Source organism: Acipenser ruthenus, chromosome 13 (assembly GCF_902713425.1).
Source record: "Acipenser ruthenus chromosome 13, fAciRut3.2 maternal haplotype, whole genome shotgun sequence".
In the NCBI taxonomy this organism is placed as follows: Eukaryota; Metazoa; Chordata; class Actinopteri; order Acipenseriformes; family Acipenseridae; genus Acipenser; species Acipenser ruthenus.
Genome location: NC_081201.1, coordinates 30,357,252 through 30,384,832, shown reverse-complemented (window position 1 = coordinate 30,384,832; position 27,581 = coordinate 30,357,252). Strand labels below are relative to the sequence as shown.

General features: G+C 34.5%; 1 protein-coding gene and 1 pseudogene across 2 annotated transcripts; one reads left to right on the top strand and one right to left on the bottom strand.

The window, feature by feature from the left end:
• Window positions 1-39: 39 nt before the first annotated feature.
• LOC117417868 (inhibitor of nuclear factor kappa-B kinase subunit alpha-like) lies at window positions 40-11,258 on the bottom strand (annotated as a pseudogene).
• Window positions 11,259-16,170: 4,912 nt separating this feature from the next.
• LOC117417693 (tissue-type plasminogen activator-like) lies at window positions 16,171-25,598 on the top strand. Of its 2 annotated transcripts, XM_034029885.3 has the most exons (11): window positions 16,171-16,321; window positions 19,860-19,957; window positions 20,309-20,360; window positions 20,866-20,970; window positions 21,180-21,354; window positions 21,966-22,063; window positions 22,518-22,704; window positions 23,245-23,396; window positions 23,597-23,728; window positions 23,957-24,105; window positions 24,461-25,598. In XM_034029885.3, exons 2-11 carry the CDS (start codon window positions 19,901-19,903, stop codon window positions 24,653-24,655), a joined length of 1,302 nt encoding a protein of 433 aa, XP_033885776.3. In that variant the 5' UTR covers window positions 16,171-16,321; window positions 19,860-19,900; the 3' UTR covers window positions 24,656-25,598. The 2 variants fall into 2 exon arrangements, with proteins under 2 accessions (XP_033885776.3, XP_058841062.1); XM_058985079.1 differs by lacking the exon at window positions 20,866-20,970.
• Window positions 25,599-27,581: the final 1,983 nt, after the last annotated feature.

Here is a 27,581-nt window from a genome sequence, read left to right as displayed (position 1 = left end):
ACATTTTGTGCTCTACTTGTATTATTGTGAAAAGTCATTTTACCTTAAATGTGCATACAGGTCCTTTAGAACTCGGTCTAGACTCTGGACTGTCTTCACAATAACTTTCAGCATCTCTGAACTGTCACTGTAAGCATGCTGTGGATCTGCTACAAAAACAAAAAACGTTACAAAGATATAAATGAAAATCTATCAAAGTGGTAAACCGTTTGGGGTATCTTAATATCAATGGCTATACTACAAACTACCTAGATCACATACATACCTTTACATTTTGCTTTTAGTTGCTTGTATAATTCAATTGCTTCCACTTCTCTGTGGGGATTTAAAAAAATGACTTAACATCTGTCTTTTAAAAAAAAGTTTTAAACTTAAATGTGAATGTAGAACAAAAATGCCCATACAAAATGAAATGATACTCTTCATTAACCCAATTAAGGAATGTTCATACCAAAGTGGTTCTTTAGATATAGTTAAAAAGGTACACAATATGTAGACAAGAATATGCATTCAGTGATTTTTAAATTACTCATAAACTTTATCCAAATAGAAAGTATGCTCCAACTAGCTACTTTAACAGACTTTCTCATGATATTTAGTGGGATAATCTCCAATAGGAATCACAAAGGACTAGAATAAATAAATGTTGCCTCACAGCTTCTCCATAACATCTTCCTGGCGCCTTGCGTATGGACTTCTTCACAGTTCAACTATCTCAGAGTGCAGAGACATTATTTCTTCATCCAAATGGCTGATTTCTGCAACCGTTAGGAGAAAAAACATACAATAAGAAAACAATGAAACTCTGGATGAATGATGGGGAATGGCACTTTGTTATTCTGTTTTTGAAGCACTAATAATGAATAATGGTCTGGCACTAGACGTATATTTAGGCTTGCTACTTTTCAATATCAAATCGGTAAATCTCATTAAACTCATTAAAATTCTCTGCTTGAATTGAAAAATAAAGATCGAAATAAAGAGGTAAATTCTTTTTAAAATAAACGTCGATATTAATCGTCGATTTGGCAAAAAATTCAAAATAAATCTAACAGTAGCAAGCTTACTTATATTTCATGTACATTATTTACTTACTGTAATTTGTTAAAATAGAAAGTACCGTACAGCGGCTACAGCAAGTTTCATTAGACTCTGCTTCCAGTTTTATTTATTGTTTCAGTATAACAATGTCTCAACAATTTTACTCTGATTTTTTTTTTTATTGGAAAACCCTTAAATGAGAATGATCTCGGTTACTTTCTAATTGACGCATATTTACGCATTAATTATTTAAAAATATACGTTACAAAGCTGCATAAAAGCAGACAAATCCAGGGGGAAAGATTAACATGAGATTAATCACACCTATTAAGGGTTAACACATACCCTGTAGTATGTGGACTTAAATAGGTATGTATGTTATTTACTGTAAGTATAGTGCATTAATAGGCAACCATTCCAAAAATAAATGGTTTACTTGGAGCACTGTTGAATTACATATGTGCAAATTTGATCTCGTTTTACACAACAGCACTGAAAGATGTTACATCCCATCATAACTCAATATATTAATGTATTAATACCTGTGCATAAGCAGCAGCTTTCTCTTCATTCTCTTGCCAAGTCTTTAACATCTTCTCAGAAGCTGTTGCAGGACAATAAAAAAAAAACAATCAAGTTGCAATCCATTTAATAGAACTTTGAGTTATGATACTGCATCTGGTTTAAAGTATAATAACAAAAATAAGTAATTATTTCATCTGCTCCCTGAATGGTTTATAAAATGTGGTTTATTTGTCAACATAATAAACTCAGGATCATTTGATTTTATTTTACTGCGATTACAATGTTTACATTTTTTGAGGGTCCACAACTGTTTTGAAAAAAAGACTCCCACCAGCTGCACCCTGCATTTCACTTACATATTCCATAGTGCATCTGATCATTGTATATCTCCAAGTCATACTGAATGCTGCTCTTAAAGAAATCCATCTTATATTTTAATTGCTGGGAGAGGGAAAACATCACATTCTTACATCTTGTAAGGTTAGTATTGTACCGAAGAAGGCCTAACCTACAACAACAAACGAAAATGTAAATGTTTATGAAGGAATACATACATGTTATTCATTAGTCATTTAGCAGACCCTGTTACCCAAAGCGATTTACAGAGACTAGGGGGTGAACTATCCATCAACAACTGCTCCTGCAGTCACTTACAATAGGACCTCTGTTTTACATCTCATCCGAAGGACAGAGCTCAGGTCACAAACAGTGAGTTAGTGGCCGAGCTGGGATTTTTTTTAACCACTGGACCACCAAGCCTCTTGATATAACATACATTCACATCATGCATCAAAGCTATACTTTCTAATGTTGGACTGAGCTATAAAATGGAAACAAGCACACATCACCTACATTGCTGCTCTTTGTCCTTGAAAGAGTCTGCTGTAATCTTCTTTGAGTCCACAGACATAACTCTGCTTCCCCCCACACTTTCCTTAATGCAGTATTATACTGCGTTTTTGATTCCCGCACTAAAATGAAAGAATGCAACCAATGGTTATCATACAATATTTACAAGAGACTTCATACAAAAGAGTTTGGGCAAAAAAACTATATATTTAAAAAAATTGTTTTATAGTTTCATTTGTGAGAATTCTGAACCACATTTCTGCAAATAGATACATAATTTCATTTTAGCATGGGTGTGAAAACTGGGATTTAACTTACCAATGAAATTCACATTGTCTGGCAATTTTCTGCCAGCAAAAGGTCCTACGTACTCAGTCACGCTTTTGTCAAACAAATACACTATGTAGCTGTCCCAGCCTCTCTGGAAGAAAAATGAATCATGTAAGCAAGACCTTAACAACAAAATACTGTGGAGTTTACTGTACACAAATATATCTAGATCTAGGTATAGATACACAGAACTCCATCTGTCAAAAGATAAATACTAATATTGATAACATTGATAATAATAATAATAATTTTGCGATATTTTGTGTGATACATTTGCCATGTTTCAATTGCTTTTTACATTTTTCTAATGAAAATACAATTGACTTTCTGGTATTATACAGACCAATACTTTCCTTCGGTTACGTCATAACCTGTAAACATTGAAATGTAATTATGCCCTTACCACTCCATCAAGCACACACTGGCTAGCAGGTTTTTCTAGGGTCAAGGGTTACTTCCGTCTCCAACAGTAGCTCCTGGTTAAGGGGTTTCATGTCAGTTTCTGCTACAATGCGTTGCTGAAGCGAGTGGAGACCTTTGTCAGGCGTCAGTTGGAAAGAGTGGACTTTTGCAGAAGCCATGTTCAAGATATGCACTACCTGGAGTTGAAAAAAGAGTGTATTTCCATTATAAAGACAATCCCCTGACAAAACATAATCTGCTTAGAGTGTTAAAACAGAAACATCTTACCAATACACTTTTTTGTAATGCTTTTCTACATTTTGTTATGTTTGTCTGGTTTGTTAAAATATGAAATTAAAATCTGCACATACAGTATGAAGTTGTTTTAATGCATAGATAATTGTTGTCATCTAAAATGTGATTATTTTGCGTAGACAACAAATATATGTATGATATCAGTATATGCTAACGTTCATGCTTAATATCTGATCTAAAAATGAAAAGCATAGAGGCTGCTTTGTAATCGGGTCTATACCCCCTCCTCTACGTACAGGATCCCATTTCAGCATCACTTGTAGCCAGTTTTCAAGGGGCTCCACCATTGTTCTGTAAAATAAACACTTTCAGGAATGCAGAAAAGGAAGACATTCTTTTAAAGAAGCTTCTGGTGTTATTGTTTTAAAATGAACATTTCATGAACTTACATTTAATTAAAATGGTAAGGCTTTAAACATTTCTGAAGGACAAAGGATAAACAAGTACAATTTTCAGTATCTCTTCACATAGGCAAATGTTAGCCAGGTATTTAATTCCGTTATGTATTTAAATCACTGAAGTTATATTAAAGTTACTGCAAAGTTTTAGGAGTTTAGGTTCTTGGTATATGACAGAGAGCACTTCTCTTATTCGTCATATGATGATGAAGGTTCAAAATATAATGAATCTAACCTGCTAAGTCTATTAGGGTACGGCAGGTGGGTGGAAAACTTGACTTCACCATTCATCTTTTCAACAGCCATGATATCCTTTGGGCCTTTGTGTCGGATTTTATTGTTCCTGCAAAATAGTGTTAATATGATTGGGTAGAGTTTCGAAAGGCAGAATTGTGCCTGGTTACTGGGATGGATAGCTTTGGTTTTTCAATTCAAAGCATGCACACTGTTTTTCATATTAATACCTCCTCAAATACACACACACAAAACAGGTATTGGCAAATGTCCAATTATTTTAATGTGCAAGATACATAAAATATTTTGGTGTACCTTTTACTGATATTTTGTATACAAACATCTTATTGTCAAGATATGTCTGATTCCATTGCAAACTAACAGGCAACAAATTCAGATTCTCAGACATACAACAACAATTTTTTGCATTATGTCTTTTTTAATTGTTTATTTAACCAAGAGATTTGCCCACTGAGACCAAGGCCTTGTTTAGAAGGGGTTATAAAAAAAACAAATCACAATGCACAAACACCACAATAAAAATCTGTGTGCTTCAAAACACAATTAGCATCTTACAGAGATCAAAGAACAGCATAAATAAGACTGGCACATATCTATTTATTAATGTGGAATGAAGGAGACGCTCTGGCTCTAAGCAATCCCAAATGCAATCTTTAAAACCAGAATAAGAAAGGTTATCAAATTCAATCTTCATACAATAAAATACAACATTTTTAACTGCTCCACTAACTTGTTAGGGAATGACATTTATTAATTTATTTATTTAGTCATGAGAAGTACTATCATTTAGTTTAAATTTAATACATTTCTTACCATTGCACAGGTTAAATATTGTGTAAAAATGGACGAAAACCACAGCTGCATTCAAATACCATTGTCCCCAAACTCCAGTAATCTACTGTTACAGTATATGGCTTATTCTCAAACAGCTCAGGTGCCTAGAAAAAACAACAACATTTAACATCCTTCTGGTTTTTGACGCACACAAATTAATGTTGATAATCAGATATTAGCAGCAACACCAAAGGACATCCAACAAAATCCAAGCAAACCCTAACCAGCCCTACGCACACATTTTCAAGAAATACTGACCAAGTACTGTAATGTTCCAACAAAAGATGTACACAGACTTCCTTGATCCAGGTCTTTTGCATATCCCAGGTCAATTATTTTGTGTACCAACTGTAGATTGTTGAAAAATAAAAAGGTTGAACCTTTTAAAGATAATCAATGGTTTCTTTTAAATACAGGTCTTCATTTTTTTACAGTATTATTTAGTGCTTATTTATGGCACGAATTGTAAAGCTCATACTGAAACTGTCGGAATGAAAATTACATTTAAAAGTTGTTACAAAATGTTAATGCAAACATGAAGATTACATTATTGCTGTTTGAACCAATCTTAGTTCTGAATTGTAATGCTACAATGCCCCATTCCCCTTTATATAATTTTCCCCAGGAAGTCAAGTCGCTTGCACACATCAATGAAAATCAATGCATTCTCATAAAACAGTTAACACTATGACTCCTGACAGAGATGAAAGTGAGATGTAAAAAAAAAGCTGAAAAGTGGCAGGAAAAAAAAAAACATTTACCTAATTTTGCTTGGCAGGTGCTGTTTTTTTCACCCTCAAGTATTGGCATCACTGGGTTTGTGAAACCAGCAGTTAAAGTTCACTTATTTGGTATACATTCTAATTTCAGGTGTAATCTGAATCTTAACTTCATTCAATTTGGGTACCTGAGCAAATAATCATGGCAGTGAATTGGAAAATCTAACAGACATTTGTATCAAATCTTTAAAATTGGTACCTTTGTATAATTGGAAATTTTACAAATACAATTTTTCTTGGTCAAACAAGAAAGAAGTGCATGTCTCTTATTACTCCCATTAATACATACCTGAACAGGAATACATTTGAGTAAAAACAGTACAATGTGCACAAAAACATAACTCTTGAATCTTAATTTCTGAACACTGTGTAACAAACGTCCAGCCGTTACCTCTCACGCTGAACTATCATGCACAAAAAAGACGAATGCGCACAATACAGAAGGAAACGAGAGCATTGCATAAGTGACTTTTTTCGCCACTACTCTGTTCAACCAAATACAACTTGCAAAATCACATTCAGTTGGCTTGCAACATCCCCCCCCCCCCAGAAAAAATAAAATAAAATAAAATTGGAGCGCAGCTGCGCCAGTTAACCAAAAGAAAATAAATCCATATGCAGCAAAATCTGAATCAGTCAAAAAAAGGTTTTATTATTATTATTATTATTATTATTATTATTATTATTATTATTATTATTATTATCATCATCCACAAAACATATTCTAGCGTTATTTTAAGACGACTGTGAACAAGCCAGAAATCTATAAAAACAGCAGTATAGTCCAAACATTTTAATAAATCAATTACCGGTATGTAAAAAGATTTATCAGTTTTATTAATAACTTTATTTAGATAATATTGAAACATACATCAAAGTACTCAATGTTTTAAATGTTAATAGCTAATTAGTCACAAAAACATATTCATCATAGGCATCAATTGAATTTTTAAATGAATGTTATCAAGTAAAATACGCTAGTATGAAAATGTTTCTGCAAAAGAAAAAAAACATTCCAGCACCACAAAACGGTACAAATGCATTCAAACTCCCGTAACTGCCTTTTTTGTTCTTTATACTTTGTAAAACGCATACTTTGGTAGCAGATTCGGCATATTGTAATTTTATTAAAACTGAGCACACTTTTTACATCTGCCAGCAGAGAGATCACACGACCTTAACACTGCCCTATTCTCAGAGTTCTCTCTCTACATCCCGGTAGGCAATCTGTTAGCTCTGATTTGTGAATTTCTGCTTTGATTGACAGTCGGCCAATACCGCCTTGCTACACGTTATTTTTCTACAGTTACAGAAATAGAAAAAAAAAAATACATCGAATGTCATTGCTCCTGCGGCCCACCCGGGACCACAATTTGGGAACCCCTGTGTTAATAAACTATAAGAACAATAATAAAGTAACAGATAAACCAATGTTAATAAACTAACTGTCAAAATAAATGAACAGCACCCCTACACACGTTAAATGCAGCAGCAGCTCTAGGTTAATTATTAATACATGTACAGGAGCAATATTCAAGACATGCACAACATTATTTAACAGAATGGTGAAGCAACTCACCAGAACAGGAAACACAAATTGTTTGGCGACTTGTGTCTGATTCAGGTTTTTTTTTTCAAGGGTTCCAACAATTTCCAACTTTTTGTAGCTAGAGAAACAGTGGAGCGTTTTGCCGTTTGTTTATATGCCATTTTGTAGCGATGAGGTGCACTCGTGGAAATCAGAATACAAAACTAGTCAATGATATGACGGCGGTTCTTGAAAGATTGAATAAACCTATCAGTGTGCCTCAAGACACTCTCGCGATGACCCTTTTGAAAAGACTGAATAAACCATTTTAATTTAAGTTTGATGAAGTAACTTGAACTCTGCAACTTTTTAAGGGCTGAGAACAATTAAAAAAGGTCTAATTATGCAAATTATTAACACTACAACCACTTTAAGAATCTACTGCACTACAAGAATATGTTAACAGACCCCAATTAGCACTATCAGTAATGGGGGATCTATGACATTTTGCAGAACATATCAATGAAGATGATATCTACACTTTCTATTCTATTGAGGACCAACTGTCCATCTGTAATATTGCATTTCTCTGGCAGGCAGAAATACAGTAGCACTGTACTACAGACAATTCAAGTGGCATACATCTCTAGATGACTTTGAAGTGTACATCATAAAATAGTGAAGGAATTGTGGGGTCTGTAGTAGGATGTTTAGGGCACAGCAGCTGATTGTCATCTGTGGTTTGGGCATGCTGCCAGCAGTGGTGATCCAGGGGGGAGTTTAAAAAAAAAATGCATTTGGTTTCAGAAAATCTCCGGAATGCTTAATTTCACCACATTATTGACAAAAATGCATGTCAGGCCTGGAAATTGAGAAATGTGCTTTTTTGTTGTTGTTGTTGTTTTACTTCCACCGCTGTTAAAGGGGTTCATGTGTTTTTTTTTGATTTTTTTAACCTATCATGCACTTCCATTTGCTACCTAGTCTCACATGCAGGTATAAAACAGGGATATGTCATTGCAAACATGTATGTGTTCAAATGTGCTATAATACAATATAATCTTGTCTGTACAGTACATATTATTAGTTTATTTAGCAGACACCTTTATCCAAGGCAACTTACAGAGACTAGGGTGTGTGAACTATGCATCAGCTGCAGAGTCACATACAATTACGTTTCACCCGAAAGACGGAGCACAAGGAGGTTAAGTGACTTGCTCAGGGTCACACAATGAGTCAGTGGCTGAGGTGGGATTTGAACCGGGGACCACCTGGTTACAAGCGCTTTTCTTTAACCACTGGACCACACAGCCATGACACAACTGGGTTTTCATAAAATAACTATTTGTTAAATTTGGACAGGTGTGTATTATACTCTCATATCCACAAGGTGTCACTATAGAACTGTTATTAAAGACCAGGGTTTTTGTAGTACATTTTTCAGTGACATATCTATCTTTAGGTTGTCGAATATTAAGGCTAAAACTGCTGAGCAAACAGTTTAACATAGGGTTGTTGTTAATCCTGAGGCACTGTATTAACCCACCCTGTTTCATTCTGCAGGAAAGGTGGAGGACTCTTAATAAACAGTTTCAGGGATCGTAGCCTGATATAAAATAACAGATTATCTCTGCTACAGTTTGATTTCTTACATAATCCTTTTGTTTGCCTTTGCTCAATATTTATTTCTTTTAGCAGTTATACTAAAATGCACTTCCCATTGAATTTTCTTATGGTATTGCTACATATTTTACAATAGATGTGTTTATTTATTTATTTATTTATTTATTTATTTATTTATTTATTTTGTGGTTTTGGTGGATGAAAGTCTTAACAGTCCAAAAAAAGAAAATAAAACACGTTGGTTTGCTTGAAAACACTAAAAACACTCAAAGTACATTGTACCACATGACGTTTTGATAAAAACAAGGAAAGGTTTAGACAGTTTGACCATTTACTGTCACAGTTAACTGGTATCCATAGGGTATCCAATAAGATGAATCAAGAAATACAGATAACGTTGTGCTGTGTCAGGGTTAGGCCCAAGTGATCAGGGCAAGAAATCAGGCAGCTTTTGAAATAGCGATGCTAAGCACTTTCATTCAACAAAAAGAAAAGAAAAGAAACATTAAAAACAAATAATTGCACTGTAGATGCACAGTTTTATGATTCATTGTTTCAAGGTCCACTGACAGCTAAGCTGGTCAAATTAAATAATTTAGTAAGCAAACTGTGAAAACAGACTGCAGTGAAATAGGAGACACTGCAGGCCCGGCAGCCACCCAAACTAAAATGTGGACTTTAAGGATCCCCACTATAGGCAAATATATAGCTAGTCAATGGACAACCATGGTATTAGAGACTGTGATAACTGAATCTCAGTTGTCTTGTATTATTTTGTTGCCATGGGCAGATACAATCAGAACATGGCTTATATAAGCAATAAAATTTGGACTGTATCAATAGTCTACCCTAAAACATTTAGTAACATCAGATTTTATTGTTGTAAATTAATACATTATTGAATTAAGTCTTGTTGAACTGTGTACAAAACAAGAGATTTTCATAGTGACCTAAAAAAAAAAAAAAACTCCATGTGATTTTCTAGACATGAGACATTCCAAGGTTCAGTTTTATTTTTACAGTTTTCCACCCAAATGGTTTTTATACTCATAGTGGGTGCATTTGGAAGAGCTTTGAAGAATTGTTTGCTTTGGCAACACTTGTTTTATCGTTTTTCTATTTGTGTCAGCACCAGCTCCTTTTTAGTGGTTGTGGGGTGTCTGTTTTATTTTAGCATGTAAATAATGTTAGTATAACTGTTATATAGTCTTGTATAAACTCTTTTTAATAGTATTATAAAGAATTCTTCTCCACATATCTTTTGTCACTTGCTTTTTTCTTAACGTCTCATTTTTGACAACCACTGACTGTTTTTCCAATGCCTAATATATTGTTAAAACAAAAGTAATAAAAATAATATTATGGAGAACAGCAATAAAAATTGTCATTTTATTAAGCTTTTTACTGCCTTGTTGTGTACTAATGTGTGCTAATGCAAAGCCCAGTCCTTTAGTAAAAAAAAAAAAACATTTTTAGATTCAATACAGCCAAGTGTCTTATGCACAAACATTTTTCTTCTAATATCAGTTGCAGACACCCTTTTCTTTTGTTATCTCACAGCACTCTGAAGGCATATATATATATATATATATATATATATATATATATATATATATATATATATATATACACAGTATATATTGTACATACACCTCTGCACTTTGGACCCAACAATGGTTTCCTTTTTGTCATCAATATTTGGGAGTGAGCTTATGGCAGGCATAAACATGTTAGTAATGCAATTTTCTACACGCATCTTTCTGTCTTCTATGTGTCAGCTTGGAGGTATTGTCTTCACAGAATGACACCAGATGCGTGAACTTATGATAACTTCTTTTAGATTGCATGCTTGATCTTATAGTAACCTATTCTCAGGTATTTTTGATTCCTTGCATGATTATTATCCAATACAATTCTTACACCGCAGGGTCTTTATATTCCACTGCCCAACCATTTTCAACCTGTGCTGCCCTTAGCACAGGGTACCAAGGGTGGAAAAGAGACGAGGACCTGCATGATATTTGGGGAAAATGGTACATTGTCTATCGTGTATCTTAATGGGCTGCTGTGTGGCTTAGTGGTTAGGGCTCTGGACTCTTGACCGGAGGGTTGTGGGTTCGATCTGAGGTGGGGGACACTGCTGCTGTACCCTTGAGCAAGGTACTTTACCTAGATTGCTCCAATAAAAACCCAATTGTATAAATGAATAATTGTATGTAAAAATAATGTGATATCTTGTAACAATTGTAAGTCGTCCTGGATAAGGGCATCGCTAAGAAATAAATAATGCTATGACTCAGTTCATCTCTCGTCACTTACAGTATCTTTGTGACTGTTTCCTTTGGTGTCCTTGACAGTGTGGATAGGAAATGGTTGCATGTCCCTTTCAACATTGTGAAGGGTACTTGGGGATGGCAGGAACTACAATTCCAACATTAAGAGAGAACTGTAATATGTGGAAGTCCATTCCATTGCAAAATATTACAACTTCTGCAGCAACACTTGTGTACGTCTTTACTTCAATAAAAAAAAAAAAAAAATCACATGGGAAGAATCAAAACAAAACTGACTGACTGCTAGACACACATCTGAAATTGTGCACTGGTATGTAAAATATTATGTTCCACAGTATGTCAGTTAGGCTCATGCATGGCTAGGAAATATTTAGCTTGCTTTGAGGATTGAAGTTTATAAGTACAAAGGTTAGCTCAGAGTCCAAAATGTCCAGTGCCATCACATATCACTGGAGTGTTATGGGTTATATTTTTTTGTGAAACCAAGATGTCTCTAAAACACAGAGCGAAAACCTTTTTAAACAGTTTGCCCAATGTACTTCAGATTTCAGATTTTCTTTAAGTTGTTTTGGTTCCTATTGGGAAACAAAGTAAACCTGCTACTATACTTGTAAATTGGGATTCAACACCTTTGTTGCATAATGAGATTTTTAAGCAACTTTTGATGGCTGTAATATTCCTTTGGGGTAGAGCTAACAAGAATAATTAATATTTATTTATAATGATGTCTATGCATAGTATTACACTATGTAACACAATTTTTGTTCCTGGGTAGTAAGTGTTATTTCCTAATTGCTTATGCCTCAAAAGTATAGAAAATGGCTTTGCTTTTGTGACCAGGACAGTGATTTTGAAATTTACCTATTTCCAATGAGAAAACGGGCGAATTTGTGTCTTTTCGTTCACATAAAGTCAGAAAAAAACAACATGTGAATCCAAATTAACATGTATTTATACTAAAGTAATACAAAAATGACTACAAAAGATTTAGAAGTGAGTAGTTTTTCGAGATTTACGATTATACTGTAAATCACTTTCACGAATCAGCCCCCAAATGTAGTCTCCCATCATGTTCTCGTTATACTGTCCTTGGTAGCGGCGTTCAAAGTCCAGTATATCCTGGTGGAAGCGCTTGCCTTGCTCCTCCGAGTACGCTCCCATGTTCTCCTTTAATTTATCAAGATGAGCATCAAGGATATGGACTTTGAGGGACATCCTACAGCCCATTGTGCCGTAGTTCTTCACCAGAGTCTCATCCAGCTCCACATAGTTTTCGGCCTTGTGATTGCCCAGGAAGCCCCGAACCACTGCGACAAAGCTGTTCCAAGCCGCTTTCTCCTTACTAGTGAACTTCTTGGGGAATTCATTGCACTCCAGGATCTTCTTTATCTGTGGTCCGACGAAGACACTGGCTTTGACCTTTGCCTCAGACAGCTTAGGGAAGAAGTCTTGAAGGTACTTGAAGGCTGCCGACTCCTTATCTAGAGCTCTGACAAATCGTTTCATAAGGCCCAATTTGATGTGCAGTGGTGGCATCAGCACCTTCCGGGGGTCCACCAGTGGCTCCCACTTGACGTTGTTCCTCCCCACAGAGAACTCGGTCCGCTGTGGCCAGTCCCGCCTGTGGTAGTGCGCCTTGGTGTCCCTGCTGTCCCAAAGGCAAAGATAGCAGGGAAACTTGGTAAAACCGCCTTGGAGACCCATCAGGAATGCCACCATTTTGAAGTCTCTTATGACCTTGATGCCATCTCAGAAAAATGCAGATATGTATCCACTTAGGCAGCTGGAACTAAACTGAACTGGTGGGCTTAAGGCCCCTGTATTTATACTACTATTTATATTACTGGAAAGTTCTAGAAAGTTCTAGAAGTTACTCCAAGTTTACTCAGCACTGAATCTATCTGGAATGTTCTGGAAAATAGGTAAATTTCAAAATATCACTGTCCTGGTCACAAAAGCAAAGTTTGTTGGGAATAATAGCCATTTTCTATACTTTTGAGGCATAAGCAATTAGGAAATAACACTTACTACCCAGGAACAAAAAAAATAAAAAATTGTTACACGGTGTTTTTGGTCGCTTAGTCATATTAAGTTTCCGGATTAAGTGATTTATTGTTTGTGCTTATGAAATTATCCTCATGACAGCAAGTTCAGTCACAGAAGGGTGGGTCATTTAGTTTCTGTTGCACATTAATGGACGGTAGTTTAAATTTTTAAATAATGTATAAATCCATCAAACAGCTATGCAAGAGGTTTCAAATAATTAATTTTGTAAAAACGTAAATTATATTAGTAACAGTTGCTGTTTCCCAGTTTTCTCAGTATCTTTAAAATATATTCTGATTTTCTAGTGTTTTATCTTAGAAAACTAAAGATGACAGTTCTTTCACCAATACTTTATTACAGTGTGTGAACAGCTCCAGATATTCCTATTTACACTATAGGCAAAAACTAAATTACACAATATATTAAAGCAGTGGTTCTCAAACTGGGGTTCAGGGACCCCTGGGCATCTATAAAGGTGACTCGTGGGTCTCCAGGAAATTCTGGAAACTTTGTACAGAAAACATTAGTAAACAAACTGCCATAAATCTTTGAAATTTCGCATTCCTCCTATTCCAATCTTGCTCGCATCCCCAGAGGAAATTGTCATATGTTTTTGTTTTCTTACCACAAACAAGTCATTTTGTTAAATGAAAAGTTGGGGATTTACAGATTAGCGACACGAGTGAATCAGATATCCTCCAAACTTATGACATCACCTTCGTCACTGCAGTGGAGGTCAAACATAATCATGCAAAATATCTGTTAATGATAAATTATTTTAAGCATCATTACATTTGTCCTTTGTAATTATGTAGTTACAATGCATTGTGCCTACATCTGACTCTATATACAAACAAGATGTTGAAAACCCTTGTATTGCTATGATACAAAATAAACATTTTTAAAGTAGTTCATTTGTTTGCTGTTGTTGCTTATTGGCTCAAAGAAAACTGCATTAAGTCTTAAACATTTCAAAACAACTGAACCTTGTAGACATGATTGTCAGAGGATATTTAAACATCTAACCACATTCACGGGGCTGACGTAGGCTGTATTAAAAAAAGGAAGGCCAGAGGCTTAGTGGGCGTTGGATTTGTAACCACGGTGTATTTTCTATATATGGAAATTAGTGGAAATGAAATGAAATGAAATGACTAGAATCGTGCATCTCCGGACAATACCACTGCCAGACCAATAGCCAAATAACCTTTTTATTAAATGAGAACAAAACAGAAGGGCTGATTAATGTGAACTGGGCTGACACATATTGCAAGAACAGAACACAATTGTCCTATGTGCAAGTGTTCTGGAAATTGAAATACATCTAAAGGGGTTTATTCTTTAAAGTAGTTTATTTTCCATCTAATTTTAACAATTATTATTGACCGTGGCTTTTTAGTAATCTAAATGTTTATACACTGATAACAATTAATGATCAACAATTACATTGTCTGCTTTAGTCCTGTCACTAGAACTGTGGCATCCCCTCAGAAAAAGAATACATCCTAATTTTTACTTTGACAGTTTATAATATTAAAAATGACATCAATGTAGATGGTGAGTCTGCCAAAGAGAATCAGTCTGGTATTCTGCAACCTTGACCTAGGGTCCAAAGGAATTTGACATAGTTTACCATTATGACAATGACCTACTTAGCTTGTGAAATAAAGAGTGTGAAGAACAAAAAATTGTCCACTCCAGCAATTTTGCAATGTACTACTGTATAAGTATTGCAAATAACAAAGTTTGAATTTGTATGGAATCTATCCACAACATAAGTATTGGGGTCTCAATAGTTGGACGGTGGGTCATGCATTTAAAAAAAAAACAACATTTGTGGTGAATACATTTTTGTTCATTAGAATGTAATTTAAAAGAAGGAATAGAATCATAGGGGATCAAATTGTCAAATTTGCCAAAACCACAATTGCTCACATTCCAGTTGATTTGATTTATCAGTTACTGCATATGAGTTGTGGCAGTATCGCGACACAAATATTACAGCTCATCCTTTTAAATTAACTTTAAAGCAAACTGTACAAACATGGCCCTTTTTGTGACTGATTGGGAATAAAAAAATGTCTGGAAGACAATTCAAATAGTTTCTTAAAATGGAAAGTCCTAGAACAAGCAGTAACAGGAACACATACACTCAGAACTATTTCATGTAGTAGTAAGCCGTACATTTCTGACGCAAGTTTCTTCATGTTTTGGTTATAATGAGTATGTTTTTACAAGACACTTTAATAATTCTTTTAATTTAAAGATTTTGGTAAATCTCTTTCCTTAAACATAGTTTACCCACAATATGCTCCATAAAGTACAATGACTTCAGTTAGCTTGGGCTTTACTTCTAAAGTACAGTGCTGTACTTACATTATTGCCATTATCTTTGGGTGCTGGAGTACGCTTTATAATTAGATTGTATAGCTAAAGTTGCTCCAGATAGATGGCTAGCCCTCAGCTGTAGTTGAACCACCTTGTTTCTATCATGACCATCTTTCAGCTTTCAGGAATCTAACTCTCATAGTGTCTATCAAGCAAGAAAATATCTCATAATTAAGACACTAACAGTAGACTGCTGGCAGCAATACTGTCTGCCATCTTTGTGCTGTTTACAATGCCATTAGCACTACTATGATTTGCCATAGGTAAGTACATGTGACAGAGGCAAATATGTACCTAGAAGCATTTGATACACACCCTTTGCACAATGTAGGCTTTGCACAAACTACAATGCAATTACAGCGTCAAGTTGTGTAAGTACATGTATAGTCTGTCTTCTTTTTCCCTGCCAAGGTGTGTTGTCTACAGATGGAGGAAGGTGATTACCATTTTTGGAACTGTAAGATAGGCTTAAAAATCCCCATGACTCACATCTTCAGGTTTCTGTCTAAATCCATCTCATTATACTCATACTTATACAATACCTCCTCCAGACAGAACCCACCCACAAGCCAATCAGATCCCTGAAAAGCTTTATAAAAAGGAATGCTTCCACAGCAGAACAGCAAAGCAAAGAGAGAATTAGCATAACTGCAAACTATCAAGAAGCACCTACAGCCCACTGAACACTGAACCAAGGGCTGCTGTCAGTGACTGGTAAGGATACTTTTATATTGAAATGTATTAATTGTTGCTGAAAATGAGAGCTGAAGATTACAAATTATAGCTACTTGTGTTTTATACCGTGACTGCATGACTGCACACACAGTTTACAGCCTTTCAGACAAAACAAAGAGCAAGTGCAGGTGACAGGGTCCTCATTATATATATATATATATATATATATATATATATATATATATATATATATATATATATATATGTGTGTGTTTTTTGTTGTTTTTAAAAAAAAAAAAAATTATATTCTCAATGTTAATATCACCTATATAGCCTTTCTGTTAGTGGCTCTAGGGACTATATTGAAATCAATCAAAATTCAAGCTATTCATTCATACAGATACAGATTTGATGACTGTAAGAAAGCTGTGTGTGAATTTTATCTACAAAGCTGTTTGGGTCAACAAACCGTCACCCCTTTACTTCCATCATCTAGGCCAATTGCTCTGCTAAAAACTCAAAATTCACAATTATAGAACCAGTGGAGCTTGGTGCCGAAGCAGTTCAAAGCCTCATATTTTAATTCTGATCTACAAGTGCAGACAGTATATGAATCTCATCGAGCCCATTGCTTACCTACTCTGTGGTTGCTTGCTCAGCATTTAGTGACAACACCCATAACTTGGAATAGTCAGATGCCACAGATAAACTCATAACCAAGGTTAAATGCATGTTGTAGATTATCTGATAATTCAGGCTACAGTGGATATGCTTGAACATATTCAGTATGCTCTGAGGTAGTATACTGTATATCCCAGGTCAATTATTTTGTGTACCAACTGTAGATTGTTGAAAAATAAAAAGGTTGAACCTTTTAAAGATAATCAATGGTTTCTTTTAAATACAGGTCTTCATTTTTTTACAGTACTATTTAGTGCTTATTTATGGCACGAATTGTAAAGCTCATACTGAAACTGTTGGAATGAAAATTACATTTAAAAGATGTTACAAAATGTTAATGCAAACATGTATTCACCTTAGTTGGTATGGTTGAAGATATAGTGAAATGTAATAATCAATTTAGCACCTGAAATAATTTGAATGATTTGAGATTAATTTGTATTCACTGAAAGCTGGTGACCCATACGGAAAATAAATATATTTTTAATATATGGAATTATATCTTTTTTAATCCTGAAATGTGTTTATAATATATTTTCTTAAACATGACATGTTGCTTAAATATATTTATAATATACTATAAATGCATTTTGTAAATCAACATATTCACATTTATACATTTTATTTTTCTAAATTATATTCAAAATACATTGTAAAATATGTTGTAAATAAATATATTCACATTGATATATTTAAAATTGTATGCAGTGTTTTCAAACAATATATTTATATATTGCATATAATGGGAGACTGCGACGGTCAGGCAGCACTAAATTTAAAACAAGAAGGCTTCATAAGTTTATCCATGTACAGCAGATAAAAACACAGACACTGTGATTTTAATTCGGAAAATAAGTTTATTCTTGATGGAACAAATATGGTCGTTAATCAATTTTTACTGCAGACACCGAAGTGTTACAGATACCTCATAAAAAATAACTGTGCCAAGCCTAGTATTTAGAAGAAAAAAAAAAGAGAGGTCAATAACAATCAAGGACACAATAGAGTGTTCATATTTTAAGTCACCTTATATTTAAACTGTATGCCCACCAATACGAAAAAAGAATGAAATTGTAAAAAACAGCCTTTTAGCATATGTTGAAAGCTTTTCATTTTTGTACTTGAGTGTTTTATATACACTGAATTTTTACAAAATGTTCCGTTATGTTTAAAGATAGTAGTTATTTTTAAGTGAAATTGCGGAATTCCATTCCTTTCTTATTTATTTGCTTCATATCTGTTTGGTGGAACACATGCAAAATATGGTGTGTGTCCAGGCACTTTACATTATGTAATATATTGTGAATACATTATATAATACATGTTTAGTAAATATATTGAATAATACATTTCTAAAAAATACATGGACAATATAATTGATATATTGTTACCTTAAATTATATTTTAAATATATTTAAAATATGTTTAAGCAAATACATTGTAAATATATTTTCCATATGATGAAAACGGGCCAATTTTGTAATATGTTAGATATATTTTATATAACGTTACATACATAATACATATATTTTTCCATATATTTTATCATTCCCAAAGACTGAGTTTTATATGAATAATATGTTTTCAAAAATACATTTAAAATATATATATTTTTAGTATGGGGACATTGACATTATATGGTCATATAGTATTTATAAATACATATTTTAAACAATAATCACACCTTAACTTTAAACCAATCAAACATATATTAAAAAAAAAAAGCAAATCAATTTCTACTGTTGACAAATTCCATAGATTTCTATATATCTTTTAAAAGTAGGCGTTCAAGAAAAAATATATAGACTAATAGGTCAACCTAAAAGATATAAATGAAATTAAACTTCAACACAGGCTGGGCAGTAATTTAGCAAAATCAGGAAACCAGGTCCTGACAAACTATAGTGATCTTTTCACATAACCATGGCTTTGTGGGACTACAAAGCCGTTGTCTACAGCATTGTCTGTAAAGCTTTTATGGTATACAATTTTGAGACATAATTATAGAGCAAAATACACACAGGAAATTGACACATGTGTAACAATTGAAGGGTGCCTATGGAAAGAAGAATGTGGTTTGGGAACTTGAATTGTATTTCATTTCAAGTTAGTATACATTTTAAATATGATATTTGGATTATTTGGATTACATTTAGCTGCTGTGATACAATATTTGGTAAACGTGTGTAAACTTTTTCAGATTGCACCATCTGGATCTGTATCATAAGCATGTGGCAGGATGAGTCTCACCCCTACTGAATATGTAATAATAAAAACTTGGAGATGTGGGAACCTTATTATTGTGGTGTGTGGTAATGAGTAACAGTTTTATTTTCCTGATCTAAACCTCAGCTCTAATTGGGTGGCTGTTGTGTAAATCTTGAATGGATTAGGTAAACTAGCCACACCAGTGCCAGCAAAGCGCTGTTTATTTTACAATAAAGATACAATACTCGCCATCTAGCTTACACATATAGAAATATTGATGAACGTGAATGCAGATAGGGACAAACCTTCTCTAACACTCATACACATTAAAGAGCTTTTCTTTCAGATGAATATTCCATTTGACATTGAAAGCGTTATGCAGCTTTGAGTTTTGGCAGGATTGGTTTTTCCATGGAATTTAATCAAAGCCAGACATGACTTCCTTTCTGAGACAGGCCCTTTAATTTAAATATTCCTAGAATAAAAAAATATAGGCCATCTGTTGCCAGAATATTGTCAACCTTCACAGGATGTTTATAGACAGTGAAAAACAGTTATGTAGGTATGAAGTAAAACAATATACTGTTATACTGTATATTGTAACCATAATAAAAACCATGTGTGTCATAATTAACAGCACTTCAATTTTATTGCAGGTTAGTACAATGTTTGTGCTTTTCACTTACAGACACTCCAAATAAGGAAGAGAACAACAACCTCAGAATTACAATGAAGTTCCTGCTTTTATTAATGGCTGTGTTGCCACACATCTTCAGTCTGGAAGCTGTAAGTAAAGTCCACAGTTTGTGCAGCCCTATAAAATCATAGCAAAACTGAGAAGTTCCTTATAAAATAAGGCTGTTGCTAAAAAAAAGCCACTAGATTGGTTTTCATTTGTTTTTTGCAAGCCACAAATAAAAGTCTCATTCCTAAAAACACTGTCTTGTTCATATAAATATTCCTGTCATCGCAACAACTACAAGTCATGTTAAGTAATTGTTACAACGCTTTTACAAGAGGACTTATTCAGCAAAGGCACTTTATCGTTTTCTACAGTGTGTTTTTTTTAAGAGGAACCTTCTTTTATCCTTCTTAAACATGTTAAATGTTTTGAATATTTTTTTTGTTTGTTTGCAGGCTCCAAGACCAACAAGCTCAGAACTGTACAGTTATGAATATGTGGAAGAAGGTAAGCCAACTCCTTTGGTGTCTAAGATGTGCCCCTAATGTATTATTCCACAACCTGAAATCCATCAGACATGTTGTGCAGTGAATCTTACTCAGACCAGAAGCTGCAATTTAGTAGTGAATATTACAGTTATTGTCACACTGATCTTTAAGACCAAGACCTTGATCATTCAAGTCCTAGTTCATGTTATATTACAAATGACAGGTGCAGTGCTCTTTCAGGTTTATTTATTTTTTTTACTGTACATATTAAACTGTACATTTGTACTGTGCATATTTAAAGCATAGTTAAAATATGGCAGTCCTGTTTAAGCTGTATAAACCATATTGAAGTGTGATGAAACATGATAAAAAACACATATGGAAATCATAAGGAAAACATAGTATGATGCAAAATTACAATGAAAACTTACCTTGGTAAACTTTTATAGGGAGCATGTTAAAAAATTATATATTTTAGTGTAAACCTATTAGATATGTATTTAATATATATTTTTTTTCATAAGGGTGTGGGTGTTTGAATGGAGGATTGTGTTTTAAAGTCAAGTATCACCAAAGAAAATGGTGCTGCAAATGCCCCAGAGGCTACAAAGGAAAAACTTGTGAATTCGGTATGTTGTCTTTAACTATGTTTCCACATTTCTCAAATATTTTATCCATGTATGTCCATTTGTACAAAGTGTTAGAGTATCATTGTTGTTTAATATTCAGATTTATTTTTGGCTATCATGACCATCAAAACGAGATTTGTTTTATTGTCTTAATCTGGATGTGGCTCTATGCTTTTTAGCTAAGGTCCAATCTAATTTCTGTATTACAGACTCAAGAGCCACTTGCTATAATGGCAATGGAGCAGACTACAGGGGCACAGTGTCTGAGACTGAATCAGGAAATGAATGTCTTGACTGGGACTATCCACTGCTTGACTTTGGCTATTACAGTTCTGAGCAGGCAATGTTGGTTCAATTAGGACTTGGCGATCACAACAACTGCAGGTAATTATATGGAGTATTTCACATTTACTGTTTCTAACAAGTGTGATGTGGTCCAGCTACTTCAACTCCAATATTATCAATCTGGACTGACTCTGTGACGTGTCAGTAGATTGACGAAACAAAGTAAACAGGTTGCTGAAGTGTTTCTTTGAGATATTGTGGTTGACTACCAATTGTACACCTTTGGTTTTGAAGTATCTTGACATTATCTATTATCAAATGCATGCAAATGACTCATTCCTCCAGATTTGTGATTGTGTTTCATCAGTCTGCTGAGTAGATGAATATACTCCCCCACTCTTCATTAGTTCAGCTGAACTTTTTAATAGATTCAGTGGTAAAATTGTCAATGCTGATACATACATTAGCCATAGTCATGCTTTCCCACAGTCCTTTAGTGATGAAATTATGACTCACAGATATGTTTATTTTTTATGTCAACAGTGTAAGTAATAGCCCTCCTACTTCCCATTTGAGTAACGCCTCTGGCAGCAGATTTTCCAAGAAAACTATTTACCAATACAATGGGTACTATGAATAATGTAATAAAACTCAAGGAAACATGTTACATCCTCAAACCGTGTTCATACATCTTTCATTTATGTTTGCAGGAATCCTGACAGCAGCAAGAAGCCCTGGTGCTATGTGAAAAAAGGGCACAGATTTGAAAAGGAATTCTGTAGCGTTCCAGCTTGTGCACAAGAACTAAGTAAGTAAAGGAGACTTAGTATAAAATACAGAATTATCAATAGAAATACTTGTATGGTTGATAAGCCATTTACTCTTTTTTGGCCAACGTAATAATGGTGTAAAACAGGATTGTTGGGTTGTAAACTAATAGTAAAGGCAGTGATGAAAAAATAGATTGTCGCTCTGACTCCTATAAAAGTGTTAAGTGCTCTGTCATGCAACAAAGCAAAGTGAAAGTATAGCAAAGCATAGCCAGGAATAGGAAACAAAGATCAAAACCATGGCCAAGCATTTGAACTGATATCACTTTTATAAGGGGTGGTACAGAATGCAAAGAGCAAACTTGTATGATTAGGTGAAATGGGAGAGCAGATTCCATAAAATGGAATAGATAATGTGATGTTTACCCATTATAGAAAATGGCTTTTTGGACTATTTGAAAACCTCATACAAGATCTCTTGTGTCCCTGCAGCTCCCACTTGTGGCCTGAGGGATGAAAATCTCTATAAGATTGTAGGAGGAGAAATTTCAACAATCGATTCTCACCCCTGGATAGCATCCATCTTCTACAGATCAAGAAGCAGAGAGATGTTCCGGTGTGGTGGGAGTCTGATTAGTGCCTGCTGGGTTCTGACGGCAGCACACTGTTTCCCAGAGGGGTAAGTACTGTTTATTGATACACATCACTGTGTCACATGCTCAGAATATACATATTTTTTCTGAGCTATCACCACTATCCTTCCAGCGACTTTACAGAACCAAATAATAAAACAAACAAACTTGATGTTTATGGCAATATTTCTTCTGGAGCATTCGCACATTTTTGTTCCCTTTTAATCACATTTTGTTTTATGGTATTTCTTTCAAATGTAATTTGAGCCACAGTTTTGGGTTCGGTTTTATCGCTTGCTTTAGATCTGTGTCTTGTGTAACAACCAGATGACACATAAGTGGCCACTACTTGCTAACAGTGCAGTAAGTATATACTAAGGTATAATATCATGATCAACAGCACATATATTGGCCATCTTCAAATTATACAAATCAGTAAACTAGCTTCTGAGGCAAATGAGCATTTGTATGTTGGGGATTTTGTTAGTGTAAGACCTGATACCAGTAGTTATTTGTTGTGTTATTCTTGTTAAGTTTAATAAACCTACTGTATATATATATATTTTTCTATCTTGTTTCTCTTGCAGTCCTGATACAAAACCTGGTCAATACTCCGTCTATTTGGGAAAGGATGCTCTCAATGCCACTGACTCTCTTAAAGAACAGAAATTTGATGTTGAAAATATTATTCTTCACCATGAGTTTGATAATAGCCAAGGAAGTTTCAACAACGACATAGGTACAGTGCGATTCTGTTAAATAGGAAGTTGTGCTAAGACAAGTAAATCAACACAGAAACATCATTACTAACTGAGATGGGGGTCCTTTTACTCAATTCATGATTAACAACAGAGCACACACACATCAGAGAAATTAACTCATGGAAACCCTTTCTTGTGAAAATCATTTCATTAACGTTTTCCTCTGTTTTGTATTCAGCACTGGTGAAACTAAGTGGACAGTGTGCAGTGGAGTCCAGCTCTGTGAAAACTGTCTGCCTTCCCCCAACAAACCAGATGTTGCCCCAAGGCTCTTATTGTGAGATTGCTGGATATGGAAAGGAGGCTCAATGTAAATCATTTTTCATTATTGTGAATACATTTCAATATCTAAGCTAAGCAGTAATTGAAATGTGATGCTTGTTATTATGCATTTACTGGCATGCTAATGCTTTATGGCTACTGAAAAATATCCATGTGGATTGCAGACCCCACAACTTATTACATGGTAACTTCTTCTTCAACTAACAGATGAGCAATGGTCTGAACTGATGGAAATTAATTCTATTTTTTCTTTTAGCTTTGTGGTACTTTTCCCAATATCTGAGAGAAGCGACGGTTCAACTGATTCCTCAGAATACCTGCAAAAGCATGCAGTACTATGGGTCTGAAGTAACAGACAACATGTTCTGTGCTGGCCACCCTGAATGGAAAGTGGATTCTTGCAAGGTGGGTTCTGGGTTGTGTTGGGAGTTTCAGTATTTTTTCACACATATGTCAATGCTGGTACAGATGATTTTGAATAAAACGGCACAGTGCCTTCGATTTGTGCTTCAACAGATGGAATCTGACTTCACAAGCACTGCTTATTTAAAATTAGATTAGTTCTTTATAATAAAGAGTATATGTATGTGTATAATTAAGTCTTTATAATATTAACATTAATGAGGTATGGAAAGCTTTAATAAATAACCCCTTTAAATATAAATACAAATGTTATGTATTTCCTGTATATCATGCACTAGACCTAGATTTGAAAAAGAATGCGAACCAGGAATCTAAGTTATTTTTTTATTCAATGCAGGGTGATTCAGGTGGCCCCTTGGTCTGTGATGTCTACGGAAAGATGTTTCTGTTTGGAATCGTCAGCTGGGGAGAAGGCTGTGCCAAGGCTTACAGGCCGGGCGTCTACACACGGGTTACAAACTACAACCAGTGGATTGCTGCCAACACTGGGATAGTGGCTTTTAGTGAAGGACTCATGTACCCTGAGAAATGATTCTGACGCCTAGTACTTCTGCAAAATTTCTGTGTCCAGAATACTGCCTCATTACTGGTATATTTTTATAAGGGTGGGCCAGGTGTATTCCACATATTAGGTTTTACTACAATATTCCACTCTGTGTGCTACCAAGAAGATATTTTTATGATTATATAGGATTTATTCAAACCAGCTATTTTAGATTTGTATGTTTTATTTATTTGATGAACAATTATTTTTTTAAAAAATGAACATTTTTATTGATTAAAATTTTTTTTTTAAATGGATTAGAAAACATTAGAAAAAGCAAGCTCTGTACATTGGATCCAACACATGTAACAATTAGTTACATATACTGTGACTGGTCTTGCCATTTCACTAGCTTTACATTTTATGATTAGTGTCAATGAAAATGCTCTTATTTATTACAGTAATTTCAAGCTTGTTATTAATAAAGAATTGTTATTTGGAAATTATAAATTGTATATTAAAGAAAAGATATAAATAATGATAGAAATAAAAATGAATACCAGTAGCTTTTTATTCCTGTTACATTTGTCATAGTTTCCAAATGTTTTGTATAATATATATTTTTTTTTTTAAAAAGGAATTGTGAAACAACTACCAGTGAATTCATCTTGTTATTGGGAATCTAAATATATATTTTTAAGTTAAGCAAGTTATTTATACAGGAGTTAAATCCTTTAAAAAGCTCAAACAGTGTACAACAATAAACAATATGATGTCAAAGAAGGTAATTTTCATACACATTGTCTACTGGGCAATAATTTAAACAGGGTTTTTTTTCTAATGTTATGTATTTTTGTTAAAATGATGAGGGCTGGAACCTCTGTATTTATTTATTTCTGCACCACTGCATTGTATGTTTTATAATGTCAAATTGTGTTTTTGTTACTTGCTATTATTTCTGAACTCACAATAAAGACTGTTCAGTAATTTACTTTGTGTATTAACTCTGAACCTCTATTGTTCCTGAATACAATTGGAATTTAGTTATCAAGTGTTTTGGTTTTCATAATATAACATCACTTCAATTTTTTTTTAAAATAAATTATAATATGGAATTAAGCCTGGGTGGGTATTTGTACATGTGTACATGAAAGTAAAATGGCTTTGTAATGATATCTTCGAAGCTAAGAATTAACCAGTAGGCATTTACATGGATCTTAAATTTTGATAAGCAGCACCACCATACCATATCCTTGTACTGTTGTAGGTGCTGTTTTATAAACCCAGTATTACGCTATGTTTGTATACATAAAAACATGACATTTTCAAACAAGAGGCCATTTGGTCCATCATCGCTTGCCCTGTTTCTACTTAATCTTAGTCCCGATGATTCAGCATCAACATCATGGCTAACCCATTTAATACCCTTACTATGTGTAAAGAAATGTCTGTATCAACTTAATTGCCAAGTGTGTCCTCTGGTTTAAGTGCTGCACTTATTGGCTAGGGACCTTTTCAATTGTCAGTGATGTCCCCCCAATTCTTTTTTTATACTAGGTGTTAAGCACTGGATTTGTTGGACTCTCTCCAAGGCCACAATGTCCTTTTAGTAATGTGGTGACCAGCATTCAACACAGCATTCTCAATGCAGTCTCTCCAGTGCTTTATACAGCCTCATCAAACCTCCTTTGGTTTATATACTTTTGACACTATAACCAAGCATTCTGTTTGACTTTCACTTCCCTATACTGACTGCAATGAATCTATTCTGTTACAATAGCAAGGTCTTTCTACTGGTGGGCCTGTTCTAGTGCTGTATCACCCATTTGGTATTTGAATCCTATATTTTTGTGCCTGGAGTCTAAATGATTTACATTTGTTAACATTACATTTTATTTGCCATTTGCTTTGGCAAGGAGGCTGCAGGAATAATCTAATGCAAGTGTAATATCATCATGCAGGTGTAATGTTATTATGCAGGAGTACTTTATTACAGCTTTGACAGCATAGCATTGCAATTCAATGTAAAAATAATAATAATCATAAAAAAAACCTTATAGCATAGTTGGATTCAAAGCCGGATCCTACAAGGCCAAGACCCAAAACACAGAAGTTAAGGTTCAGTCCCCAAGTTTTAGCTGAGGCCGAAGGAGCATTTTTGATCGAGGCCAGTCAAGACCAAGGCTGGGAGCCTCTTCTCTACCCTCTAAACTGAGTTCAATGTCAAGAACTTATATAAGACAAAGTCAAGGTCAATTCTGCTCTATTTATTAGGGTGGGTTGGGGGTAAATGTGGACAGTTTTCATGAAATTCCATTGTAACAAAGACTAAACATAGAAATGAAATGGGAACCTCAAACAAGAAAACAAACAAACTTAGCCATATTGATGCATGAGAAATTACACCCAACCAGTCTGAAACACCCTGCCCTTGAAGTCCTTGGAACACCTGGAGACAATTTTAAACACTTACCATACAGATACATGTATATAAACCCTGTACACTGCAATCTCCATTTACTAGATGTAGCATGCAGTTGTGAAGATAACCAAGTTATGGAAATGCTGCACATATTTTTTTCTGTCAGGGTATTTGAGGAAAAGGACCAAATGTATGACCCTACCCTGACCCTCATAGCCTGATGGTGCATCAAAGTATTAGTAGTCTTTTACTACTATTGGCATTAACTAGAATTCCTGACATGTAAAGCAACATGTAGAAGAAATTTTTCTTTGCTATGAGACCCGACAGCATTCTGATGCAGATGTAGAACTAATCACAAGTTGTCACCCAAGGGATTCTTGTAAACAGTTATGACTATGATTTCCAAAAGGCATTCATGGAATCCTTAAGAAACAGCTGCTGGGTTTTAATGTGTTCAATCATGGCACCACAAGTGTGGGAATGGAAAACTGCATCAGCCCATTAGCTATCACAGGGGATTTGTGGGGGTTGAGTTACATGTGCAGGATC

Bases quoted from the DNA above. Each gene is read 5' to 3' on its own strand.
- LOC117417693 (XM_034029885.3), top strand. From the start codon at position 19,901: ATGAAGTTCCTGCTTTTATTAATGGCTGTGTTGCCACACATCTTCAGT. The intron at 20,971-21,179 runs GTATGTTGTCTT...TCTGTATTACAG, and splicing joins AGGAAAAACTTGTGAATTCG to ACTCAAGAGCCACTTGCTAT. The intron at 24,106-24,460 runs GTGGGTTCTGGG...TATTCAATGCAG, and splicing joins GGAAAGTGGATTCTTGCAAG to GGTGATTCAGGTGGCCCCTT.